The sequence below is a fragment of the Loxodonta africana genome, chromosome 1, assembly GCF_030014295.1.
Source record: "Loxodonta africana isolate mLoxAfr1 chromosome 1, mLoxAfr1.hap2, whole genome shotgun sequence".
Taxonomy (NCBI): Eukaryota; Metazoa; Chordata; class Mammalia; order Proboscidea; family Elephantidae; genus Loxodonta; species Loxodonta africana.
Window position 1 is genome coordinate 186775830 of NC_087342.1, and position 27765 is coordinate 186803594.

The 27765-nt window shown below is 35.0% G+C and overlaps 1 protein-coding gene across 8 annotated transcripts in view; it reads right to left on the reverse strand.

Moving 5' to 3' along the window:
* TBC1D32 (TBC1 domain family member 32) overlaps window positions 1-27765 on the reverse strand; it is a 318311-nt gene that overhangs the window by 215844 nt on the left and 74702 nt on the right. For 6 of the 8 annotated variants that reach the window (XM_064290365.1, XM_064290358.1, XM_023539468.2 and 3 more), the window contains 10 exons: window positions 16903-16971; window positions 14509-14634; window positions 12323-12401; window positions 12076-12179; window positions 11919-11980; window positions 11189-11333; window positions 8755-8814; window positions 4250-4340; window positions 767-907; window positions 41-133 (listed from right to left, as the gene is read on the reverse strand). In XM_064290365.1, coding sequence (XP_064146435.1) covers window positions 41-133; window positions 767-907; window positions 4250-4340; window positions 8755-8814; window positions 11189-11333; window positions 11919-11980; window positions 12076-12179; window positions 12323-12401; window positions 14509-14634; window positions 16903-16971 — 970 coding nt within the window. The remainder of the gene's footprint in view (window positions 1-40; window positions 134-766; window positions 908-4249; window positions 4341-8754; window positions 8815-11188; window positions 11334-11918; window positions 11981-12075; window positions 12180-12322; window positions 12402-14508; window positions 14635-16902; window positions 16972-27765) is intronic. The other 2 variants (XM_064290356.1, XM_023539436.2) reach the window with 2 other exon arrangements.

Below are 27765 nucleotides of genomic sequence, written 5' to 3' on the forward strand. Positions count from 1 at the left end.
ATGTTTTCAATTGCTTTATTTAAACAAAGAGCAGAATTACCTGAGTGTGCAGCTGACGTCGTCTTTGGACAACTTGGTGAATAATAGATAAGCTGGGTAAACAGAACCAGCAGATCTGTAAGAGATACTGAATCTTTAAAAAGGAAAAAGAAAAAGAAAAATTAGTCTCTAACATACACTTACAAGTTAGAAAAATTTAACTGAGCTGCCATTCACCCACATGATTGAATTTTTTATAATGACTGTCCTGCAATCAGGACTAAAAGGGATGTAGCTACATACCCTAGAAGAAAAAAAAAAAAAAAACATTGCTGTGAGTCAACTCCAACTCATAGCAACCCAATAGGACAGAGTAGAACTGCCCCATAGAGTTTCCAAGGAGAGCCTGGTAGATTCGAACTGCCAATCTTTTGGTTAGCAACCACAGCACTTAACCATTACACCACCAGGGTTTCCTATCCTAGAAGAGACCATACAAATTTCTAATTTTTAATACTCCATAGAAATGGGATGACTGAGCTCGATTAGCATTTACATAATTTATATACACACTCTATTAAAAAATGCCCTATGTCACAGTATCTTTCTAAAAGAATTTTTTGAAAGTATATATCATGTTAATTTTATGTGGTTAGCTCTCATAAAAAAAGTCTACATTGCATGTCTATACAACTTGTACACAATAATAACCTTATTGTGGAACCAGAGCTTAGAAATTCTATGAACATATTATATGAATATACTCATTTCTCCTAAATGCACTTACCTTTTTTATTCTTCAACTTTATGGGAAAGAGCTTTCTGCCTTGTGTGTAGAACAATAACCTTCCTAAAAGGCACAGTGAGTGAATGAAATAAATATATTGTAAATCTTGTCCTGAGTAGTAGAAATTTTTCTGCTTGTTCCCTTAAAATAGAAGTAGACAAGAACATTTACTTTAATGTGGTTATATTTTTACAATACCTGTCTTCATCCCCTTCTGAACATTAAACAAGGTTAACAATTTATAATGGAGACAATGTTGATGGAAATAAAAAGATATATTTATTTATTTTCCTTACAATTACCTATAATCTTTTACACCTAAATCTCTGAAGAGAAAAAAGCCATCACAAAATTTGGCAAGCCTCAGAAAAGTGTAATATGCATGACTGTTCATTCTAAAATAAATACCGTAAGATTGTCAGAGTTACATCATCATCATCAAAAGGGACTTCAAGAGTAAGTTAAGGTGGAGAGAAAATCAACAGAAAATGTTAGTTATTCAGTTCTAATTCAATTTTAATGTAATTTAATTCTACCAATTAAATGCTAATACTTCAAAAGATCATATTTGCAACCATATTTGGAAATGAAATTAGGATATCTAAAATATAAAAAAAATATATAGACACCTTAAAATACATATTCTTCATGAATACATTCATCCACACACTCAAGATTTATTGAGTACCTATTTTCCATTGTTGTTATATACCGTCGAGTCGATTCTGGCTCATAGCAACCCTACAGGACAGAGCAGAACTGCCCCATAGGGTTTCCATGGAGTGGCTGGTGGATCTGAACTGACGACCTTTTGGTTAGCAGCCTGAGCTCTTAACCACTTTGTCACCAGGGTTCCACCTATTTTATACAAGACACTAAACTACTTGCTGGTATGAAGAATCAGTAAGTTTAAGCAGTACAGAGTTTTGCTGAGAGTGATAAAAAATTTGGAAATGGATATAATGTAATTAATGTCACTGAACTGTACATGTAAAATGGTTGAAATATTTTCTTATACATATTTCACCACAATAAAAATTTTAAAAGTTAAAAAAAAAATCATTAAGAAGCACATGAAACTGGGCTTTCAATTCAGAGTACGGCGAATATGGTATGACTAGAACATGGGGAGGGGAAATAGCAGAGATGTGAGCCTAGAGGGTAGAAGGGGGCTGAGCATAGAATACTTAACCATAGAAGGAATAGGAATATGGACTTCATTATAGACACAACTGGATAGGTATTAAAGGGTTTTAAGTGGAGAGTAACATAATCAAATACGCACTGTAGAAAATAAACTCTACTGGCAGTGTAAAAGATGGATTGAAGATAGGCATGGTTAGAAACAATGAGACTTGCTTAAAGAAATTGTGAACAAAAGCACCGGTAAAAAGAATGGACAAAGGAGAAGGGTTTTTTAAAAAGGTTAAGGAAATGGAATTGATGCGCCCTATCCGGGGATTACATGTAGGTAGTGAAAGAATGACAGAAGATGAAAATGTTGTCAAAATTCTAACTCAAATATCTGTGTATATGTTGAATTTTTCTTCTGTTTAAATAATCATACAAAAAAAAAAAGGAAGCATAGAAGGAGGAAAAAAATAGTATCACGAAGAAGAAAGAAAGGGTCAATAGAGTCAAATGCTATAAAAAAGTAGAAGTTGATAATGGGAATGTCATAAAGTAAAAGAAAGAGAAGCCACACTTGTGTGTTGAAAAGTGAATAGAAGGTAAAGAAACAGGGTCAGAGAGTAGACAGGATACTTAGAAACAGGGTCAGAGAGTAGACAGGATACTTGGAAAGGTAAATAAGGAGCACAGAATCTGCACTTTTTAATATGAAAGACACATGAACGGGTTTAGAGGATACAGGGGAAGGTACCAATAAAAAGGGAAATGTAATAACTGTCTCTGGAAAAAACAGACGTGAATAGAATCATGAGAATAGATAGACAAATATGAAACAGATAAGATACCTCTTCACTTTAGCATAGAGAAAGAGGGCACTGAAACATGCATATAAAGATACATTTATGCACATGGGAGCAGAAAGTTTGGGGAGTTCATATCTGACAACTTCCATTTTTCTCAGTGAAGTAGAGAGAATTGGGCAGGAGCAAGGCAGAGGACTTGATGAGACTGGTGAAGGCTTGCCACAGCTGTTATGAAATATCTGAAAGAACTAAGAATATTCGAAAGCAACACAAGGGGAGCAGCTGGGGTTAGAAAATACATATTTGCACTGTCAATCTACATCATAAATTATCTCTGGTGAATTATCTGAGTACCAGAAAAGACAGATGATTGAACTGATCTAAAGTTAGAGAACTTCAGGCAAGAAAATCAGAAAAAGGAAAGAGCAAGAATTTTGAAAGAAATGACAGAAGAATCTGCCATCTTCATTAAATAAGGAAGAAAGTAAAGCCATGAATGGCTAATAGACTAGGAGAGGGGGAAAATACAGATCTAGATATAACCTTTTAATATCAACAAATTAGGAAAAACTATAAATTTGTAATTGAGATAACTTATGTAAATTTATGTATCCTTTTCCTGTCCCTTCTCTTGAAGAATAAATACTGGCTTCTATGACTTCCTCCTCCTACACTAGCTTTTGAAACCTGTTAATTATTGGTCTTTGTCTGTTTTCCTTGCTTTAACTTAGATAAAGAATTCATCCAAGGACAAAGAAAATTATAAGATGTCTTCATACTCTCAAAGAACTTACTATTTGCTTAAAGAAGCAAATATAATAAAGTAAAAGAGAATGATAAAAGAATCAAATCCACATGGCAAGTCATGTGACATAAGCACAAGAGCAATAAAAATTCAGAATAGGTAGAAAAGTCTTGAAAGGTTTAAAATGAAGTCTATTCTTTCATGATAAATAAGATACATATCAGTGTAAAAGATTATGAGTATGGGCAATAGGAGCAGAACTGACAAAGGTGTACAGGCATTGGTATGTAGGAGATTTTGACAGTAAGAAGACTGACTTAATCCATAACTAGGGATGACAATAAATAGAGAGATTAGGGACAGATTATGAAACATTTAGGACATTTTAGCTCAGACTGATGACAAGCAGAGACGAATCCCAGGGTGGGGAGGGGGTGTCCAATAACAAAAATATTTTATGGGATTTTCCTGCCACAGAAATGGAAAGTGGATTAAGGGAATGATATATTAGAGGAGGAAAGAATGGGCAGTATATGATTACAGTATACCAGACTAGAACATACACCCTAGCATGAACTGAAGAACTAAATATAGACAAGAATCAGTACGATTACACATTAAATTCAAAAGTAGGTCTATTATATATAATTACCACTATGGTGTGTCTTTGAAATTTGTGAAAAATACCTTGTATCATTAACAAAGGTGATCTAATTTACCATGCTAACTACTATTAAAAATAAGCTATTTTAATAACAAAATTTATCATTTTTAAAAGTATATAATAAAGAAAATAACATTTACCATAATGCTTTGACTGTCTCAAAATTTCATCAGCTTTCACGGTCTCACACAATTCAAAGTACTGAACACACTGCTGAACTGCTGTAGTTATCTGATAAAATAATAATACCTTATTAATTCCAGAAATTTGTAGCCTACAAATCCAAGTATTAAAAGAAATTATCCAAGGCCATAAAAATGCTTTGCAAAAATATTTAAGAAAAATATTTAATATACTTAAAATAGTACCTTTCCAAGCCACTAAAGCTCAGTCTCCCCAATTACATTTTAACTATGACAACATTCTAGAGAACACTGTGAAAATATTTGTGAGCTAAAAAATATAATCTTACTATAATGTTATTGTGAAATAGAAAGAGGCATATTACTTTAGAGTGAAAGATGCAAAAACTCTCCCAGCTGCATTGTTTTGGCGTCTTTCTTCCCACTCAGCCAGCAAAATTTCAACTATATATGGTCATGTCTAAATGTTACTGAGGGAGGCAGTGCCCAAGAGGCAGGAGCAGCTAGGGCCCAAGTAGAGAGAAGGATCAAGCTTTACATGGGAGAAAGTGAAGACTGTGTGGAGAGAAACCAGTTCATAATTGTGGTGTCAAGGAACTGATGAATTTCCCAATCTCATTTATTTTTATGACCTCAGTTATATGCACAAAAGAGTTAACATACAGACCTGAAGACTGCTATCCTTAGAAAGCCCTGCTTGCTAGGTTGGCCCTTGGCTGGTATTTGAGAACTTAGATTTCAGGAGTTCCACCATTCCCAGAAGAGGTAAGAAAGGGTCACTAATGCTAAAAGTGTTTGTTTAAACAATGTGGTTTATTCTGAATACCTGTTTTTCTTCCGGGAGTCTATAATTTTGCTGTGTGCTAGGCAGAGGGTGTCCACATGAGCAGCCCCCAATAAAAATTTTGGGCACTGAGTCCCTAATGATCTTTCCTGGTAGACAGTATCTCACAGGTGTTGTCACAACTCATTGCTGGAAGAACTAAGCATATCCTGTGTAACTCCTCTAGGAGAGGGTTTCTGGAAGCTTGAACCTGGTTTCCTCCAGACTTCACCCCCATAAACCTTGGTCCTTTGCTGATTTTGCTTTGTATACTTTTATGTAATAAGCCATAGCACAAATGTATGCTATGTCCTGTCAGTCCTCCCAAGAAAATCATCAAATCTGGGGGTGGACTAAGGGACCCCCTCCTGTATTCAAATGTCTTGTTTAAATCAAACTTTAGAGATCCAGACCATAATAGGAACCTGCCTCCTGGAGATCTGCACCTCAAACTCGGTATGACCAAACTTAAAGTCATTATCTTTTCCAATCGATGTATCCCTCCTCATACGTTACTCATCTCAGTAAAAGACATTAATTACTCAACTACCTGAGCCCTCACCCACCCCTCCATTCAAAAGTCAAGTTCTCTAAACGTGACATTCTAAATACAGTACTCCTGGATCCAGCCATTTATTTCCATTCCCACTGTCACAGACTTAATTCATGCATCCATCAAATTTTACTTGGTGTACTGCACAGCTTCTCAATCATCATTTTGCTTCAACAATTCTCCCCTATCTCCACATAGCACTTTCAAACCATTCTCTAAACTTTCTAAAGCCTTAAATAATTGTGGTACTTCAGTACTTAGAAGCTCATCAATGGCTCACCATAGCCTTCAAATAAAGTCCAACTCTTAAATAGGACATATTACATATGAAATATCTTTATAATCTGACATCAGTCTGTATTATTCCTCTTATCCTCCAGATGTATATATTCACAAACACATACACATATAGTAAATATAGATCCCACTATATTTACTGTTAATGCCACTACCACAGTATGTCATATCCCTCAGAGTAAACTTTTACAATTATCTAAAAAATAAGAGGGATGACAAATTGGTAATAACTCAGAAAAAAAATAGAATAGTTTTGTCTTAATGTAAAATTATCCCATTGTAAGAGATTATGAATAAAAATGGTAAAAAATAAACTTGAGGGTATGCAGTTAATTAGAGAAAGCTTAAGGAGAAGTGAAATCTGTCTTGGTTTAACAAGACCACTCAACTAGTGCAGATTTTTAAAAACTTTAAATCCTTTCTATGTCCAAAAAAAAACCTCCACACTTAAAAGACAGGGATTCACTTTGCAAATGAAACTGCCAGGTAGGATACATTGCTAAAAGGTATGCTTCCCCCAACAAAAAAACTGGAAATTCCTAAAAATTATCCTTTACATGTGCAAATTATAGCCAATCTAGACATTAGAATACCTACTTAATGTATGATTCAAGAAAAAAAAAAACTTAGCTACAGTCTCAGAATCCCTATGGTAAAAGACTCCATGGTTAACGCAAATGTAAATTGGCTGTTCTAGAATCTGGTCCTTTACCAAAAACCAACCCGGCTCAAGTGGCTAAACTTGTGGCTGTTTCTAGGGCATGTCAATTTATTAAAAAATAAAATGCTAAATATAGACAGTAATAGCCAAATTGCTTAGAACTGGTTTATGCCTTTGCAATACTACAAAGAGGTCCCTTGATTTGCTCAGGTATCTCTATAAAAGTTGACAGCACATACGTGAATTATTTGATATCTTCATGCTACCCACAGAAAATGTCATAAAAAAAAATGTCATAAAGAGAAAAAACAGAACTGCATTACTGAATACAACTGCCACTAACCACAATTAATTAAAATTGAATAAAGTTAAAAATTTAGTTCCTCAGTCACACAAGTCACATTTCAAGTACTTTGTAGTTACATGAGTCTATGGGCTCCATCGTCACAGAAATTTCTACTGGACAGCACTGTTGAGAAGCTAGAGGAAATGCTTTAGCAAGTAATCTAACACAGCAATTTTTAACAGGCTGCCGTGACTAAAGTCCTAACACAAGGACCTCTCATAGAACAGAAAGACAAATCAATGGAGTGGTCCAAGGTTTTCACCACAGTTGCACAAAATTGACCCTCAATTCAGAAAAGTAACAACAGAAATGAAGAGACCTTGCACCCGTTTTCCCAATGTTTCTTTTCAAAAGTGAGGCCAAGTTTATTTTTAAAATAAATATATGATAAATCACCTTTCAATATTCTGTAAATTCAGACTGACATTGAGGATCATGGAAAGTTGAAGTTGGAATCTCTAGCAAGTTTGACCTACTATGTACATAAGATAAAATATATGACCAAACATAGTATTTTGAAGAGGCTTATAATAAAGTAACTCCATTTCCATTGCTGAAACATTGATTATAGTGTAAGTTAACTTTTCAAAAAAAGAAACAGATTTTAAGATTTAACCTAAAAGAAGCATATTTGAAATAGTTCCACTGGCGCTTCTGTGATAGCAACAGTTACTTATCATATGTTAAGTCAAGCCATGGGAAAAACTCATCCTGTTCTTTTTCCCAGTCACTTTCTTAACTCTAGCAAGATCAGTCTATGTTCATACTGCAGCAAAGGAAAAAAAAAAAAAAAAAAACCTTTAAAATGGGAATGGGAAAGAAATGAGATGTGGAAATACTTTATTTCAATTCAATTTCTCTAAACAGTTTTAAACACCTACTACCTCCACAAATAAATCCTCATGCTATTATTCAATGTTTTTCTCTTTTTCTACTCAATTCTTTCAATTCTCAAACACAAAGCTATTACTGTTCTCCTTTCATTTTCTGTACTGCGGCACTCATCCAAAAATTCACAATTCCAAGAATCTTTCCCCACACCTGACTTCTAAAGTTAAGATTCTATCTAACTACATAAATATATTTGTTGTCTCAAAGTTATATTACTGTAGCTTCTTAAAAGTTTTAATAAATTTCATGCTTTTTCATGTTTATCAAGTATTATTTCTTAGATTTGCTAATATCTTTTCAATTTCTTCAGTAGTAAGTAATAAACGTGATTTTGCTAGTAAGCTTTACAGTATTAGGCTATACTTGTAACTCAAGACAATTTTCACAAATGTAAAAGAATTTATAATTCAGAGTTTTTTCATGCAACTTTCATTCAAAAACATGGGCATATTTCACGGAACTAACTCCTCTATTAGCATCTGATCTGGATCAGATTACTTAAAAAATATGGCTCCTCTCAAATTAGCCCATTATTTATAACATTCCCATTTACCATGTGCTTATATTTTTCCTGGTGGCACAGTGGTTAAAAGCTTGGCTGCTAACTAAAAGGTCAGAAGTTCGAATCCACCAGCCGCTCCTTGGAAACCATATAGGGGCAGTTCTACTCTGTCCTACAGGGTAGCTGTGAGTCAGAATCTACTGGACAGCAATGGGTTTTATGTAGTTTCTAACTATGAATCTGACTGCATTTTAAGTCTCTACTTTTATCCTTTTATGTTTCACACGATGATAGTTTAAAGATCACATAAAAGGGGGATTACTTCGTTATACAATACTCATTATCACTCAGCTTTACATATTCACCTTATTATATCGCAAATCTTTTGTGATATAATTTCTTAACACAGGACCAGAAGTACAGACTTACCAGAGATTTGTATTTCTTTTCAAGAAGTCTTAGTAGTATAGTTCTACTGTAATATGCATGCTAAAATTAGGGAGAAAATGGCATTTGGTTTAATATTCAAGCTATACCATTCGAAATCTATTTTTCCTAATCATTTCCAATAACTACATCATTAATTACACAATAACAGAGTTTTAAATTATTATACTCAGTGTCAAACAGGTTTTTCTATGTGCACTGGATTAGAACCATAGCAATCACAAGAATGCAAATCATATCAAGAAACTTGTGGGTCATTTAGCGATGGCCCTGTAGAAAAACATTCTATCCTTCAACTGTGTCCAATTTCCATGCTAAACTATTTTAAAACAAGCACTAAAAAAGCTTACCTGACTACCAGTGTATGACAGTGTATGCCCAAAGGAAAATGCGGAAATGGAAAAAATAACACAACCCTTATGCTGAAGAGAAAAGACTGTGTTACGTGTACAGAAATTTGTCAAGGTTTAAAATGCTCCAAAAGGACAATATTCTAGTATTTTTCTGCCAATCATATTTGAAATTTGTTTCAAAATGCCAAAAAAAAGATTTTCTAATTCTTTCCTTGGAACTGCATATAAATGAGATTAAAACATGTCTTTTATGCATGATACCAAGCCGGGGGGAAATATATATAAATACTGTTCACCTGAATTATGTCAGATATCATAGTGTTCAATGTAGTGCTTTCATTTTACTCATGAAAAAAACTATTAAATAGGATGACACACAGAAAATTTCTATTAGAATTCCGAAGAATGGTCTTTAAATTCATTAAGTAGTATTTTGGTTAACTGAGGATTAAGCAAAAACCTATGTGTTTTAACCCTTGCAGCTTAAAACATTTCCAAAATTCATTACTCCCTTTTTCAGTTTAACAAGAGGAATATGTCAGTTTACATTTAAACTAGTTTTAATATTGACAATATCTGAAAAGGAATCCTGAGAGCACCTCCTGCCTTATACCAGAGTCAGCAAAGTGGCCCTCAGGCTGATTTTGCCAAATATAGTTTCACTGGAATACAGTCATGCCCAGTCATTTACATAGTATTTATTAGCACTTTTAAGCTACAAACGAAGGTTAAATAGTTGTAACAGAGATGTATGGCCCACAGAGACAGAACTATTTACCATCCGGCCCTTTACATGACAGTGTGTCGACCCCGCCTCAGCCTCAGAGAGTGCAGCAGGATGTGATGGATTGGCAGCAGTACTAGAACACATTCGAGGAGCTGACTGTTTTCAGAATTTTGTATTGAGTTTTCTTGTGATCTGTCTCATTCTCTTAAAAGTCAAGTACCATCAATAAAAATGTTTAGTGAAAAAAGTTATTTACAATTAGTAAAGTATGATTTCACCAGACCTGAACAGATAAATTTTAAAATACATAAAGTAACTATAAATACATAAAACAAAATCTTAAGAGTCATTGTCCCTATTTTGTAGAATTGGATTTAATTTTATTTGTGCTTCTATATCTTGCATATTTTCCATAATAATGATACTTTTTTTTAATGGCACAAATTGGTAATCAAGAAAAAATGAATAAGAAAAAGTCAAGTGACAGCTATGTGGGAAAAAAGGGTTCAGGTTAAATTAATTCAAGTAAATTCAGCACACATTTACCAAACACATACTATAAAGCCAAGTAAAGGCTAACCCATGAACAGAATTGTGTTCCAGTTAACTGGCATTCATTACACAGTTAACAAAGGGGACAAATACCAGCTAGACAACGATCAAATTGTGCTGAACAGTAAATGAGCATGCAGCTGATTTTCACATCAAGTAATAGCTCCAACCTCTCCATTCTCCACTGCATCGAATACCTAATGCCCAGTAGACACGTAGAAAGAGATGGACATGTGAGAACACAAGCCACTGCCGTTACCACTGCCGGACTCAGACGTCTCTTACTCAACAGTGGATGAAGGAGGCGACAGTATAAGAATCTGTCTATAATAATATGAGTTTTAGTTCCAGGACAAAGGTAAGCTCTGTAGGAAACTGCCACCAATCACGGATTGAACACATCCCCCAAACTGTAGGTTCAGGAGGAGGCATTTTCAAATACATTTCCTAAGCCAGAGACAAACAAGCATTGAATCCATATGTTCTAATACATCTACCTATTAGATTTTAAGCTTATAAACTAAAGAAAATTGGGTTTTGGATAGGTCATTCAGCAAATTGCCATCTAAAATTCTATTCTGACTCTGTCATTTACTATGTAAACAGTATATAGTAAATTGGGCAACCTAAGGGCAACCTTAGCCTCTCTGTGCTTCAGTTGGTGCATTGTAAAATGAGGAGTAAATAATGCCACTTAATGCTTTTTTTTTTTTTTTTTTGCTATGTACTGAAAGGTATAAAACATATTCTATTTAAAAAAAAAAAAAAATTTATTTTTCCTTACCATCCACTTTTTGAACCACACAGCCTTGGCATCGACTAATGCAAGAAAGTAAATTGGATCCAAAATCTTTCGCGAGACAAGGTGGCTTTGATCATGTTTAACTGATAGCAATGACAGAGTACTTTCCACAATTTCCTCCATATACCTTAAAGTTTGGAAAAGAAATGATTTTAAAAACAACTCAACATATTATATATAGTACAAGCGATGTATTGATGTATTTTATATTTGTATAATGATCAAGTTATACATAATCTTTGAAAACAATTTTTTTTTTCAGTAAATGGCAAAGGCAGAAATCATGCTCAATGTTTTTCTACTTTAAAAACATACGTTCTTTCTATTATATCACTGGCTCTTCAAATTAAACTTTCCTTTTTAGACTCACAGATGCTCTTACAACCTCATTAAAATTTTTAGAGTAGAAAGGAGAAAGTTTAAAGAACATTTAAGAAACTCGTCTAAAGGAGTAAAGACCAGTGAAAGAACCTGAGGCTGCAACACCTGTTTCTTACCTTGCAGTGATAAATAAATGCTATAAAACAATACTTGTATAGAGCCATTCACATAACTATGTACAAAACAAGAAAGCTAAAGAAAATAAACTTTACTAATCCCTTCCTAATCATGTCAATCAAATAAGATCCTCTCTACTCAGTCTTTCTCTCTGAAATGTATGTGGGCAGAGACACATCTATGTTTCATGCTGTCATAAATTAAAAGGACTTACTTCTCTGGATGACGAATCCAGAAAGATGGAACCTCTTTCTGATATTCATTTAGAAGACGAACCTACAGTAAGGCCGTGAGCAACAGGTTTTAAGAAATTAGAATTCTTAAATATAGAACTATTCACATAAAAATAAAAGCTTTAGAACAAATGGTACCTTTTTAAGTAAACGGATCACATGAGGGTTAGTTACATCTACACCAGCCGAAAGAGTAGGAACATGATTTTCTCTAGAAAGAAAGTATAATTCCAAATGTTTAGCTGAAAAAAAAAAGTAAAATATAATATAAAACTATCGTTCTATTCAAAGTGCTTTCTAAAAAAAAGTTGTATTCCCTATCCACTTTTTCTTAAATACATATAAAAGAGAAAAAACGCTGTCATAAATGATTTAATAAACATACCTAAGCTTGCGTAAATTTCTTTAGTCATGTGTAACGGTGAAAGCGTAAATGTCTGTGCATAGAATTTTAAAATCCGGTCCTATGAAAGTGAAACAAAAGATTTGCATCTAAGATTTTTATAAGAATAGAAAAGAGATCAAAAAAACATCTTTTACACAGTAAAATACTTAGAAAAGAAGTCATTCAGAAACCTGAGTAGGAATATACCTATAAAAAAGGGCACATTCTTGAGTCAGACTGCAAAAAATAAAACTGACCAAAACTAATAGTAAATCTGTTAACAGCAATACATTATTGTAATATTTGCTATTAGTAAGTACTGACATTGAAAGAGAAGAAGGTAAGGTTTAGATAAAGAAAGTTACAATGTAAAGGGGTCAATAAACAAAGGAATAAAGAAGACAGTACTGAATTAAAAAAAAAACATTCCAAATCCAAGGTTGGTTTATGTTTTAATTGCTTACATGGGTAGTTTCGGTAATCAGATATTTAGGACTCTCTAATATTGCCAATTCCCAAGAAAATACTATAAAATTGAGTATTTTGAAAATTTTATATTATTAAAACCTAAAGTATAAATTATCACAAAGTAAATGAATTAAATAACATATAAAGTGGAACAGTGCCTGGTAATAGATGGTTTTGAAAAATGGTAGCTAATATTATTTCGTTTTCATTATGCTAACTTTAACAGTGCAGTGAAATTAATCCTAATAGTGAGCTCCTACTTAGAGCTTTCGTTAGAGAGTCTTGAAAATGTTAAAATTGATCCTGCAATACCTTTTTCTCCCTTGAAGTGGCTGGATCACTGAGTTTTTACAGAAGTCTGCAGCACCCTCTGGTGTTTGTAAAGTTGAACTGCATCTAAGTGTTAGGTAATTAAATACCTATTTGCCCTGGGGCGCAGTGGTCAAGTGGTGGGCTACTAACTGAAAGATACGCAGTTCGAACCTATCAGCCGCTCTGTGGGAGCAGTTCTACTGGGGCAGTTCTACCCTGTCACTACGAATCGGAATCAACTCGACGCCAATGCGCTTGATTTTTGTTTTTTTAACCCTCATAAAAATAATGAATAGTGGTTCCCAAATTACCAGTATAATTATAACTTCATTGATGGCAGAGTGTAATTTTAAACAGACACATGTATTAAAGTACTTTATATTTCTCTATATTTGTTTACTGTCTGTGGAGTCTACTAGGATATAGGTTCCACGAGGGCATCATGACGTATCAGTTATGAAAAAAAGACAAAAAAAAAAAAAAAAAAACCCATTGCCCTCAAGTCGATTCCAACTCACAGTGACCCTAAAGGACAGAGTAGAACTGCCCCACAGAGTTTCCAAGGAGCACCTGGTGGATACGAACTGCTGACCTTTTGGTTAGCAGCTGTAGCACTTAACCACTACACCACCAGGGTTTCCTGAAAAAAAGACAGAACCTCTAAAAAACATTAAATTTGTATTTAAAATGTGATGCTCAGATGTAGTTTTCATTTTTTTACTCACATTATAGGCACTATCTTTAGAATTACAGAAATTCCAATATATGCTTACCTCTCATCAAACAGTAACTATTCCTGAAGTCACATGCAAATCAGTTTTTACATAAATCAATCATATATTTGACAGCAACAGGCTTTTCTTCCCCACAATTTTATAATTTTAGGGATTTTCTATATTTCCCTTATGATTCACCTCAAATTATCTTCTAAACTCTTAGCTTTATAGTTTTCCAGCTTCTCTTTTTAAGCATCTAAGCAATCTTTAAATAACGTACTAGGAAAATGTTTTCAAACTCGTTAGAATGAATACTAATTTATTATTTTTAAGTTCAAGTTTTCATATATCATAAATCCTTTTTTAACTTTTTAAAAATTCTTTTACAATGTTTTTTCTTAATTTAAAAACAATGATGCAACTACTTGGCTATTCCTTAACTTGATAAAATGTACAAGGTAACAGATAGTCTACTATTATTTGGCAATAAAATACGATATTGACCATACTTTGAACGTAATCATGAAATAATAAATTAATTCATTTAAGGAAAATTCTGACAATTCAAGAGCTGAAACCAAAATTGCACAAATATTTGAGCTACTATTAAGAGAAAACTATCAAATTTCATTTACTTCTAGAATGGTAGGACATAAATTATTTTAATATTTCTACAACCACTGTTCTTACACTAAACACAGGATCAGGATCTGCAAGAGATACTGTCAGTTTTTCACAGAGAGTGGTCCAATTTTCACAGTTCAGAACATCAGATGGAGGGGCTGAACATAATGTTTGCAAAGCTTCATATCGCACCTAAAATGTTTTAAAAGATTTTTATTAATACTCAGCCAGTAGAATAATACCAATCCTACAATATTTAATAAACTATTTAAAGGCAGAGTCTGGATACTTGTTTTAAAGGGTCTCATTTCTCTTTCGAATGAGTCTCTTTTAAGAGTCTCAAAAAGTTTTACAAGAAATCAGATGCCTTTTATAAAACAACTCTTGAGAACTCATTTTTTAAACCAAGTGCTAGGCACAGAAAAAAAGGAAGGAAAAAACCAGGTTGCTATATGTGTAAAATAAAAATTAAAACACTAAATGTATTAGGAGATTCTAGGATGGATATCTAAATAGAAAAGAAGGCTGGTGGTTTAATCTGAATCATCAGGGCAACACTTCCCAATAGCCTTGCTCCACACAAAGAGATGCCCACTCTAGTAGGCGCCCAAAGGAGTTCCCACACATTGAAGGGCTTAATTTTAAAAAGATATCCAGATGCCACTACTGAAGCATTCCTATTCCAGTATATACGAACAATTTTCGAAAAACAATTAATTTGAACTTGTTTTTGCATCTATACCATATTTTCTGACCTTCTAACCACTAATGTAGAATAAAAAATCATTCAGCAATGGGATGCTAAATTGAATTTCTGTGTTTTTCTGTTTTCACAGAAAGCATACCACTTAATCATTCTCAGAACCCAATCAAAATTCATTCAAAACAATGTGACCCAGGGGACAGGAGTAGAGAATATTTCCACTCCGATTATGAACAGAGCAAAGCTTCTCCCCCACTCACTTCCAACTAGTGAGTAATAACACACTGATTCCAACCTATCCTTCAAAAGCTGGTTATTTCTCAGCTGAAACAACTGAAGCCTAGTGATGAAGCCAGTGAAGAGTCAGAGACAAGGGGTAAGACCTCAGGAAAATGAACACTGAAATATGGTATCAACTTTCAGGTGAAAAAGACAGAAAATACACATTTAGCTGAAAATGTCTATACATTCTGACAGGAAAACTCCTGAATAAAACTTTATTTGTGGTGGGGGTCGGGGGAATACAGAGAGAGTTTTAAAAATTAGGAAATCATTGACAATGTTAAATAATTTCTCTTTATCAGATGGTTTTAGGACAAGATTCTATTAAGAACTTACTAATTTCAGAAGCAGAATAAAAGTATTCTGAACAAGTATAGACTCCTAAGCATTCTACTTAATCTGAAGACAATAAAATCGTTATCACAGAAGTCCCATTTCCAGTATTCTTTGAAAGATTATCAATTATTTACCAAAAACCCACAAAATAAATCAGAATGGAGAATGCTGAGAGGAAAAAAAAAATTCTTCACTATGACTTTTCTTAGAAAATTTCAAGAAGAGTAAATCATAGCTTCATTTAGTTGAGTCTCTGGGTGGAGCAAACAGTTAAGTTCTCAGCTACTAACTAAAGGGCTGGATGTTCAAATTCACCCAGAATGCCTCCGAAGAAAGGAGAAAGGCCTGGTGATATACTTTCAAAAATCACAGCCATTGAAAACTCTATGGAGCACAGTTCTACCCTAAAATAAAAGGGGTCACCATGAGTCAGAATCAACTCAGTGGGTTTTTCATTTAATCATTTAGATTAAAACGAAAAGTTCAGTGAAAACAATAATTTATTTCAAAAATTGAGGGCAAATAGCAAGATATAAACAAAAGGTCTTAGGTACTTCAAAAATCCTATCATAGATTCCTTTTCAGATTGGCTTTCAAATACAATAAGACTTCATAAACGGTAATTTGTATAATTTTTAAAAATATAAACACAATTCAATAAAATTGCTTTATTAAGATTTTTTATAATAAATGAAAATATATATCAAAATTGCTTATATTTTCTAGAAGAAAAAAACCCTATACATGAAGGTCTTGGTTTTTTTGTTTTTTGTTATTTCCGCCCCCCCCCAAAGAAATCAATAAACTAAAATATCACATTAAAAGCATCAATTACAGAGTAGTTTTGGGGACAGTTGCCCATAACTTCATCCCTTCAAAATTAAAAGCAGAAATAAAAATTTCATCTTACAAACTATAACAAAGCATGATAATTCTCTAAGGGAAGCCTTCCTCTCTCTGTGACCTTTAATATGAAGACTAGAAAGTCTACCAGGAATATCATTCTAGGATTGTCCATAATAATAATAAAAAAAAAAGCCTATTCTCTGGAGAAACAGTCCAGCTGCTTCTGATTGTAATCTAGTATATTATAAATATATATTATCTGACTGAACTTGACAACTATACTTTAAACTTACCTCTTTAGGTTGCCCAGGATCCAACTGATCTAAAATCAATTGTATTTTTCCTTGACAAAATTTGTAACTCTGTAACACAATTGACAGAACATTCATTAATTTGGTAGATTTTAGAAGTATTGCTATACATGATTTTTTAATATAATTCCAAGCACAAAATGCATTCTGAAGAGGAGAAAGGGGGCGATCTATCTTGATTTGGCAGCGAACTTACAATGTTTGTTTCCCAAGGTATTTAAATTGGAACTGAATGTCCCAGTAGAACAGTGTACCTTCAAACTATTATTATTTGCTAAGCAACTGCAATATGCAGACTATTACAAGACTCAAAAGATACAAAGCCAAAATATTCTGAACCCAGAAAATGTGAGATGAATGGAACAGAAAGATAAAACAAACAACATAAACAAGTGGAAGGGCACTGATAGTACCCTAGGCATAGTTACAGTGCCGTTTGAATTTCTTTGTTCCTTTTCATTCCTGTATTTTTCCTTAGCCTTTCTCTATGCCTATTCTTTGGTAAAAAATTCCTTGAGTGAAAAAGTGTAAGTAGATCATAAGCTATTTTGGAGAAGAACAGAGTCTTTTTCTCCCAAAAGCAATTTAAATATACAAAATACCTTTAAAATCATATAAATATAAAAAAGTAGCAATAACATTAGCTGTCATTTATTTAAGTATCTATTATATAACAAGACCTATACGTTTTCAACAAGCCTTGGTGGTGCAGTGGGTAAGCACTTGTTTGCTAACTGAAAGGTTGGCAGTTCGAACCTACCAGCTGCTCATCGGGAGAAAGATGTGGCAATATGCTTCCGTAAAGATTACAGCCTTGGAAACCCTATATGGAAGTTCTACCCTGTCCTATAGGGTTGCTATGAGTTGTAATTGACTCAACAGCAATGGGTTTGGTTTACATATTCTATACTCTTAATTCACAATGACTGAAATATGAACACCAAAGAGGTTAAATAACTCCTCCAAGCCACACAGCTATGAGAGCTCAGATTCTCATCCATGTAAAAGACCCTCTTCTCCTCACTATCTTTACTCTTTCCTGAGGTGTTCTCATCTAGTTTTTTGACTTCAAATATATTATGATGCCTCATAAATTTATATCAGCATTAGATCTCCAGAGTTACATATCTAATTATCCTAACAGTGTCACTTGCATGTTTAATAGGCATCTCAAACTTAACATGTCCAAAACAGAATTCTTGACTTTTATTCCAAACCCATTCCTCCCTCAGACTTTCTCATCTGGTAAATGGCACTACTATCCATCCCGATTTTGACTTACGTCAAAAATAGAAGTCAATCTTGACTTCTCTCATTTCCTACATCTAATCCAACATTAAGTCTTGCAAAACAACTTCCAAGGTTCACACATCTTAAATTCAGTTACTCATCACCACTTCACTGCTAAAACCCTAGCCAGAGGCACTGTCACTTCTAATCTAGACTAATAAAATTCATCGTAACTGGTCTCCTGATTCTACTCTTATCCCATCCTATCCCAGTCAACCATCCATTCTATAGCAACAATGAGACTGAGTTTCTTAAAATTATAACTCAAATCCTTTCACTTCCTTACTTAAACCCCACAAAAGATATCCTACTTTATTCAGAATAAAATATAAACTCCTTACTTACATGATCCAGCCTCTGCTTCTCTCACTAACTCTCTCTCTTGCCACTCTTCCCTCTGCCCTCCAGGCTCCAGTCACACTGGCCTTCTTTCCATCCATCAAAGATGACATGCTCACTGCAGGCCAAGAGCCTTTGGCCCTGCCTTTGTTCTTTCCTGGCAGTGCTCCTCCTCTAGAATTTTGTATGGCTTCCCTCTTGTCACTCAGGACTCACCTCAAAAACCCCCTCAAAAAACATTCCCTAACCCATGGGGTCACCTTAAAGGCTGCCTATGTTATAGTAAGGTCTCTTTTTATGTTGTTACTATGTTTCAGTGGATGAACATAAATTGCCAGAGCAACTAACTACAATAAATTACTTAATTAGAGCATGCAGCTAATATGTGTACAATTTAATATATATTTAATAGATTTTCAGTTGCTGTATTTCTTAGATTGAAAAGCCCTGAAGATGGGAGCAGTGTCCCATCGATATGTGTTGCTAACTAGATTTGTAAAGGAACACATATATGTTCTGTTGGTGATAATAAAAGTGTTTATATCAACAGAGCCAGATACTTACTTCCAAAAGGAAACTTTTATAAAAAACATATTTACATGGGTGAAAATGAAAACAAAGCAAATAATTTCTAAGCAAACTAGAAGAGGAAAAGAGAAGGAAATAGAACAGGTTGATAGGCTAAGATGTATTTGATCCTCTTATATAATCATATGGATCCTAACTAAAGGGTCTTTTCACGCTAAAATAGGATTTAGATACACTTCTGTCAGGTGAATTTTTACCTAAAGACTACAGACATGAGATACATTCTGTAATGTTTTACAAAGGTAACAAACTCAATTACTTTATTACAACATACGCTGAAGAACTTGTCACGTTATTACCACATTTTAAAAGCAAAAACAAATCACCCTCAACATTAATTTACCCTTGAAAGCTCTTCTAAATATTTTAAATGTTTGGTTTGTAAATTGCATAAACCATCGAACATATGACCAGTTAAAGAACGATAGTTATTGTTGATGCTGAAACAATACTGCTATAGGAAATAAAAAGGAAAAATAAACAAATATTGAACCTAATAAGACTTTAGGCTTTAACATGCCTAACCACACAATGATTTCTAGTCTTAAAAAAAAAAAAAATTCACCCAACAGTGATGACAACAATGACAGCAAACACCTATGTAAGTGCTTATCATGTACCAACTACTGTTCAAAATGCTTTACATACATTAAATCCACGAAGCAGCCCTATAAGGTAGGGTTTATTATTATCTCCATTTTTGTTGTTGTCAGGTGCCATCGAGTCAATTTCAACTCATGGTGACCCCATGTGACATAATTACATAGGGTTTTCCAGGCTGTACTCTTTATGGGAGCAGATTGCCAGGTCTTTCTCCCCAAAATTGAGGCATAGCGTGGTTAAGAAACCAAAATCCACAGCTCATCGACGGCAAAGCCAAAAAGCCAGAGATTACTTCAGACTAGTTTGTTTTGAGATACAGAATGAATTAGCCTCATTTAGAATGTCCTTTTCAAATCATAGTGCATCTAAAAGTTTTTATATTATGCACCCACCCTTCATTAAGCCTTAAGTATGGAACAAAGTCACTATTTCAAAACAAAAACATGAGGTTTAAAGACATTTCCAAATGCTAAGCTAATTTTTTTCTTAATTTCCTAGATGTTTCAATTATGTTGTAACAAAAGAGAACTTTTGTACTTTTCATAAAAAAAAAATGCTACTTTGAGAAGTAATAAAAATCTATTAACATTCTGAAGTTAAAAAAAAAACTTTAGGTATTCATCAAAAAAATATAGCACTGTTAATGAAGAAATTGATTTTCTGATGTCAAATTATCTACTCAAGGATTATTAAAAGAAAGAAGCAGGCAAGCAAAAATAAGCTCAAACCTGCCCCTCCTCCATTCTAACTCTAGGCAGCTGCACTATCAATATTACTGCATTCTTTTTTTTTTTTAATATCAGCTACCTTTCCCCCCACTTCTGCATTTTTAAGATTTTAGGCTCCAATCTTTCTCTTCTTATGAAACAAATATTAAGAATGATCAAACCTTATCAGTTGGAGGTAGCTAGAGATAGATGAACTTCAGAAATACAGGTGGGCCTGTGACTATTCATTGTTCTCACTGAAAAAAAAAAAAAACAAACCTATTGCCATTGAGTCAACTCTGACTCAAACCGAGCCTACAGGACAGAGTAGAACTGCCCCATAGAGTTTCCAAGGAGTGCCTGGCGGATTCGAACTCCTGACCTTTTGGATAGCAGCGGTAGCATTGATACTACTGAAAAAGAGGTGAGGATCTGGAAAGGTTCATCCCTAAGCAATGTGTGAAATATTCAAAAGCAGAATTCCTCACCAGAAAGAGCTCTGAAGATTTTAGGATAGGCTAGAAATTGAATGCAGCATTAGGATTGGTAGAAGAATCATTAATGAACTGCAATATGCAGATGATACTACCTTGCTTGCTGAAAGCAAAGAGGACTTGAAGCACTTACTAATGAAGATCAAGACTATAGCCCTCCGTATGGATTACACGTCAACAAAGAAAACAATAATCCTCATAACACGGCCAATAAGCAACACCATGATAAATGGAGTAAAGATTGACATTGTCAAGGATTTCATTTTACTTGGATCCACAATCAACGCCCATGGAAGCAGCAGGCAGGAAATCAAACAACAAATTGCACTGGGCAAATATGCTGCAAAAGACCTTTTTAAAGTGTTACGGGAAAAAAGAACAAAGATATCACTTTGAGGACTAAGGTGTGTCTGACCCAAGCCACAGTATTTTCAATTACCTCAGGCAGGCGAAAATTGGACAATGAATAAGGAAGATGGAAGAAAAATTGATGCCTTTGAATTATGGTGTTGGCAAAGAATATTGAATATACCATGGACTGCCAGAAGAATGAACAAATCTGTCTTGGAAGAAACACAGCCGGAGTGCTGTGTGAAGCGAGGATAGCGAGACTTCATCTCACATACTTTGGACATGTTATCAGGAGGGACCAGTCCTGGAGAAGGACATTATGCTTGGTAAAGCAGAGGGTCAGCAAAAAAGAGGAAGACCCTCAACAAAATGGGTTGACATAGTGGCTGCAACAATGGGCTCAAGCATAACAACAATTATGAAGATGACACAGGATTGGGCAGTATCTTGTTCTGTTGTACTTGTTGTTGTTGTTACCTGCTGTTGAGTTGGTTCCAACTCATAGCGACCCTATGCACAACAGAACGAAACACTGCCCAGTCCTGAGCCATCTTTACAATCATTGTTATACTTGAGCTCACTCTTGCACCCACTGTGTCAATCCCCCTCGTTGATGGTCTTCCTCTTTTCCGCTGACCCCGTACTCTGCCAAGCATGATCTCCTTCTCCAGGGGCTGATATTTCTCTGACAACATGTCCAAAGTATGTAAGACACAGTCTCACCACCCTTGCTTCTAAGGGGCATTCTGGCTGTACTCCTTCTAAGACAGATTTGTTTGTTCTTTTGGCAGCCCATGGTATGTTCAATATTCTTCACCAACACCACAATTCACCATCAATTCTTCTTCGGTCTTCCTTATTCATTGTCCAGCTTTCACATGCATATGATGCAACTGAAAATACCATGACTTGGGTCAGGCACACCCTAGTCTTCAAGGTGACATCTTCAGCTCGGACACTTTGAAGAGGTCCTTTGAAGCAGATTTACCCAATGCAATGTGTCTTTTGATTTCTTGACCGCTGCTTCCATGGCTGTTGATTGTGGATCCAAGTAAAATGAAATCCTTGACAACTTCAATCTTTTCTCCATTTATCATGATGTTGCTCATTGGTCCAGTTGTGAGGATTTTTGTTTTCTTTATGTTGAGGTGCAATCCATACTGAAGGCTGTGGTCTTTGATCTTCATTAGTAAGTGCTTCAAGTCCTCTTCACTCTCAGCAAGCAGGGTTGTGTCATCTGCATAACGTAGGTTGTTAATGAGTCTTCCTCCAATCCTGATGCCCCGTTCTTCATATAGTCCGGCTTCTCGTATTATTTGCTCAGCATATAGATTGAATAGGTATGGTGAAAGCATACAACCCTGACACACACCTTTCCTGACCTTAAACCAATCAGTATCCCCTTATTCTGTTCGACCAACTGCCTCTTGATCTATATAAAGGTTCCTCATAAGCACAATTAAGTGTTCTGGAATTCCCATTCTTCTTAATGTTATCCGTAATTTGTTACGATCCATACAGTCGAATGCCTTTGCATAGTCAATAAAACACAGGTAAACATTCTTCTGGTATGCTCTGCTTTCAGCCAGGATCCATCTGACATCAGCAATGATACCCCAGTTCCACATCCTCTTCTGAAACCGGCCTCAATTTCTGGCAGTTCCCTGTCAATATACTGCTGCAGCCATTTTTGATCTTCAGCAAAATTGTGCATGTGTGTGATATTAACGATTAAAAAAAAAAAAAATTTTTTTTTTTTTTTTATTGTTCTATAATTTCCACAATCTGTTGGATCACCTTTCTTGGGAATAGGCATAAATATGGATCTCTTGCAGTCAGTTGGCCAGGAAGCTGTCTTCCATATTTCTTGGCATAAACAAGTGAGCACCTCCAGCACTGCATCTGTTTGTTAAAACATCTCAATTGATATTCCATCAATTCCTGGAGCCTTGTTTTTCACCAATGCCTTCAGAGTCCATATGCAAGTTCAAGCTGAAACTGAAGAAAATCAAAGCAAGTCCACGAGAGCCAAAATTTGACCTTGAGTATATCCCACCTGAATTTAGAGACTATTTGAAGAATAGATTTGATGCATCGAACACTAGTGACTGAAGACCAGATGAGTTGTGAAATGAAGTCAAGGACATCATACATGAAGCAAGCAAGAGGTCATTGAGAAGACAGGAAAGAAAGAGAAGACCAAGATGGATGTCAGAGGAGACGCTGAAACTTGCTCTTGAGCGTCAAGCAGCTAAAGCAAAAGGAAGAATTGATGAAGAACTGAACAGAAGATTTCAAAGGGCCTCTGGAGAAGACAAAGTAAAGTATTATAAGGACATGTGCAAAGAGCTGGAGATGGAAAACCAAAAGGGAAGAACATGCTCGGCGTTTCTCAAAACTGAAAGAACTGAAGAAAAAATTCAAGCCTCGAGTTGTAATAGTGAAGGATTCTATGGGGAAAATACTAAATGACGCAGGAAGCATCAAAAGAAGATGGAAGGAATACACAGAGTCATTATACCAAAAAGAATTAGTCGATGTTCAACCATTTCAAGAGGTGGCATATGATCAGGAACCGACAGTACTGAAGGAAGAAGTCCAAGCTGCTCTGAAGGAATTGGCAAAAAACAAGGCTCCAGGAATTAATGGAATATCAACTGAGATGTTTCAACAAACAGATGCTGTTGTACCTAGGGCCACTATAAATCGGAACTGACTCCACAGCACCTACCAACAAGAAATTGAGTGGAATTCAAGATATTCTGATTAAGATATGAGAAGTGAGGGCAAAAATCAATGAGGTTAGTTGAAACACACACTCTGAAAGGCAGGGGAAAGGCCATGCATCCAACCAAGGAAAGAAACTACTCAAGATAATTCCCAATGAAAGAGTTAAAAGTCTAGCAACAAGATGGAGTTTAGGTTGCTCCCAGGAGGCAGTTCAAATGTAGAGTCAAAGGAACAGTATCTTCTTTACCAGAAGAAACTTAACAGGAAAGACAAGCCCTGGACTTGTCTGAAGGTTGGAGAAGACAGGTGAACTATTCAGCACAGCGGTACTATATTAGTCTTCTATTACTGCTGTAACAAAGTACCACAAATTTACTGGCTTAAAACAACACAAATTTCTTATCTTAGTCTAAAATAAGTCAGCCAGGCTGTATTCCTTCTAGAGGCTCTATAGAAGGAACCACATCCTTGCTTTTTCAGCTTCTAGAGGTCACCTGCATTCCTTGATCATGGCTCTCCTCCATCTTCAAAGCCAGCAGTCACATCACTCTACTTCCATGATCATATCTCCTCTGACTCTGACCTTCCTGTTGCTCTTTTATAAAGATCCTTGTGATTACATTAGGCTCACCCGCATAACCCAGGATAATATCCCATTTAAAAATCCTTAATTTAATCACATCAGCAATGTTCCTTTAGCCATGTAAAATAACATATGTACAGGTACTGGGGGTTAGGATGTGGACATCTTTAGAAGTGGGAGACTTTTTTTTTCTGCCTACTGTAGACACCAAAGCATGGGTTTCAAGGAGAAGCTTCCTTGAAAGCAAAAAAAAAAACAGTAAATGCCTTAAAGGTTCACATCATGCAAGTGTAATAGGTGACAATTATCACAAACTCACTTTCTCCATATAAAGTGCACACCTGGGGTTCCCTTAAAAAAAAAAAAAAACACTGCCATCAAGTGGATTCCAACTCATAGCGACCCTATAGGACAGAGTAGAACGGCCCAAAGAGTTTCCAAGGAGCACCTGGTGGATTCGAACTGCCAATCTTTTGGTAAGCAGCTGTAGCTCTTAACCTCTACACCACCAGGTTTTCCAGGGTTCCCTTAGAACATTACAAAATAGCTTTTACACTACAAAACAACATAATGTCTGTGTTGTACTACACTGAATACTGTGGGGGAAGAGGAAGATAAAAATTGCAAGAGGAAGAATACGAATTTTTAAATCTTAATTATACTAGAAGTAATCCTCTAACTTCCCAGCAGTAGAAAATGACCCAGAGAAGCTCCAGTTAGAAATCATACAGAACCACAAGTAAGATATTTTCTATTTGAGTGCATCTCTGGATGGCATCCATTTCAGAATATCTTTTAAGAGATAGCAATAACAATAAAAACTAACATTTATAAAAGAGCAACTGTGTGCCAGGCACTGTTCGAAGCACTTGAGACATATTAATTCAGTTAATATTCTCAAAGACCCTATGAGGTAAGAGGAATTATCATGCCCATTTTAATAACCAGAAACACTAAGGCACAGTGAAGTTAAGATATTCATTTGTCCAAAGTCACACAGTAAGTGGTGAAACTGGGATTTGAACCTAAGCAGTCTTTGGGTAGTATGGCACAGAATAAAGACAATAGGCTTTGGAGGAAAAGAGGTCAGGGCTTAAATTCAGGCTCCAACCTATCAATGTAAGTTTGCAAACTACTTACCTATTATTATAACCCTCACTTTTTCATTTGTAAAATGGGTTAATAATACCTACAGTGAACATAAAACCAAGGACAACTACCAATATATGGTATCATTGTAAGTTGCCATCAAGTCAGCTGAGACTCATGGCAACCTCAGTTAAAACAGAAAAAAAAAATGTTGTCCAGTACTGTGCCATTTCCATGATCTTTGCCATTGTTGAGGCCTTTATGTTAATCCATCTCATTGAGAGTTTTCTTCATTTTTGCTGACCCTCCAAACTACCAAACATGGTGTCCTTCTCTAGCGATTCTTTTTTCCTGATGACATGTCCAAAGTAAGCAAGATGAAGGAATCAAAATAACAGGTTGCTACTATTTCTATCTTTCCAGCACTATTTTGCAACTAATAAGCAAGATAGCAATGCTAAAATTATTTATTCAATGTTATTCATAGAAAAATTAAGACAATTTTTTTAAGCCCAGCACGTCACATCAATTTTGAAGACATTAATCAATAAGAACAGCAGTATTTAACATAATGAATGACTGATATATTTTCAGAGACTCTTTTAATTCTTAACATATTAATCCAGTCTCTTTTTGGTCAGTCACATGAAAGAGAGTCTTCTTTTACTAGGTAAAGATATACCCAAATATCTCCCAGAGGTTGGCCACACTGAAAAAGATTTCGTAATAGTTCTAGCAATCATATGCTTCATTCCAGAAGTCCAGGGATCCCATGCCTTCTTGATCAGCATAGTTCACTTTCAGTTCAGTTAGTTTCTTCTGAAACAAAGTCATCTTCATATGGTAGACATTTGAAAATTCAGAAATTCCCTGTGGACATCCCAAAGGAAGCCATAGAAACTTAAAGCACAATTTCTTTTCAAGAATCAAAACAAAATAAAAAAACATCTTTTGGAATTATTACTCCATTTTCATAAAAGCTTCGCAATTCTTCAAAAATCTAAGGTTATGAACTAGAAATAATTTAATATTAGGGAATTAGCAACCTCTCAACTGCCAGCTACTCTCAACCCCATTTAAATCTGATTACTTGTACTTCTTAGAACAAATTAACAATGCTTCTTTCTTTTCTCTTGAGTTTCAATTTCAGTGTATTTAGACAGTTCATCAAATAAGTAGAAAAGTATAATCTGTGAGCCCCAAAGCCCTAAAGTCGGGTTTTCTGTGCCTTTTAACCCCAGAAAGTCCTCAATCTGAAGAAGCAGTTCAGTTAATCTACTGAACAAGTCATCTGGTTGCATCAAATTAAACTAAAATCTCTATATCCCAGCTTCTTCCAAACAGTCCATCAATAAAGAATGATTAAGGGATACAACACAAAGAAAATTCACAATCTTTTTCACTTCCTCCATCACATCAGGTAACCAACCTGACTTGCAAAATTCATATCTCATCACAATCCAGCTAAACAGTGCAATAGAGCTAAACATTTAAGCTCTGTTTTGAATACTTCCAAAACTATTTCTCCTTCAATCATGCAGTCCCAACTGTGACCAATACACGTACATTTTTCACATTTCACCCAGATTTCTCAAATCCCTTTCAGTGTATGGTTAGGATCTACCTGTCCTTCTATGATTGTTAATTAAATGACAATGTTTTGCAACAAGTATCAGGTAGGATTCACACTGACACCAGAACAGATTTCATTTGGCCTGAACATGGAAGTTCATAGCACATGCATGGGCTCTAACCTAGCTGGTTTCTACTGTTTTCTATGAGGGCTAATCTAGTAAGTGGCCTTTCTCTCAGCTCTGCTGTTGCCAAATGACAAGTATTCCAATCACCTAGTTTTATAAAGTGGAAGGCCTCAAATCTTTTGACATCTAGAAAAGTTTAATGTTTTAAAACTAACACAATTCACAGTAACCTTCATCTCCAGGGATTACATAAAGGACATGCCTTATCTCCATATCTGACTTATAATATAATTAAACTTTAATTAGTAATGATTAACTCAGAATAAAACATTTTGTTTAAGTAAAGCTTAAGTATATTTGTTTCAATCCTA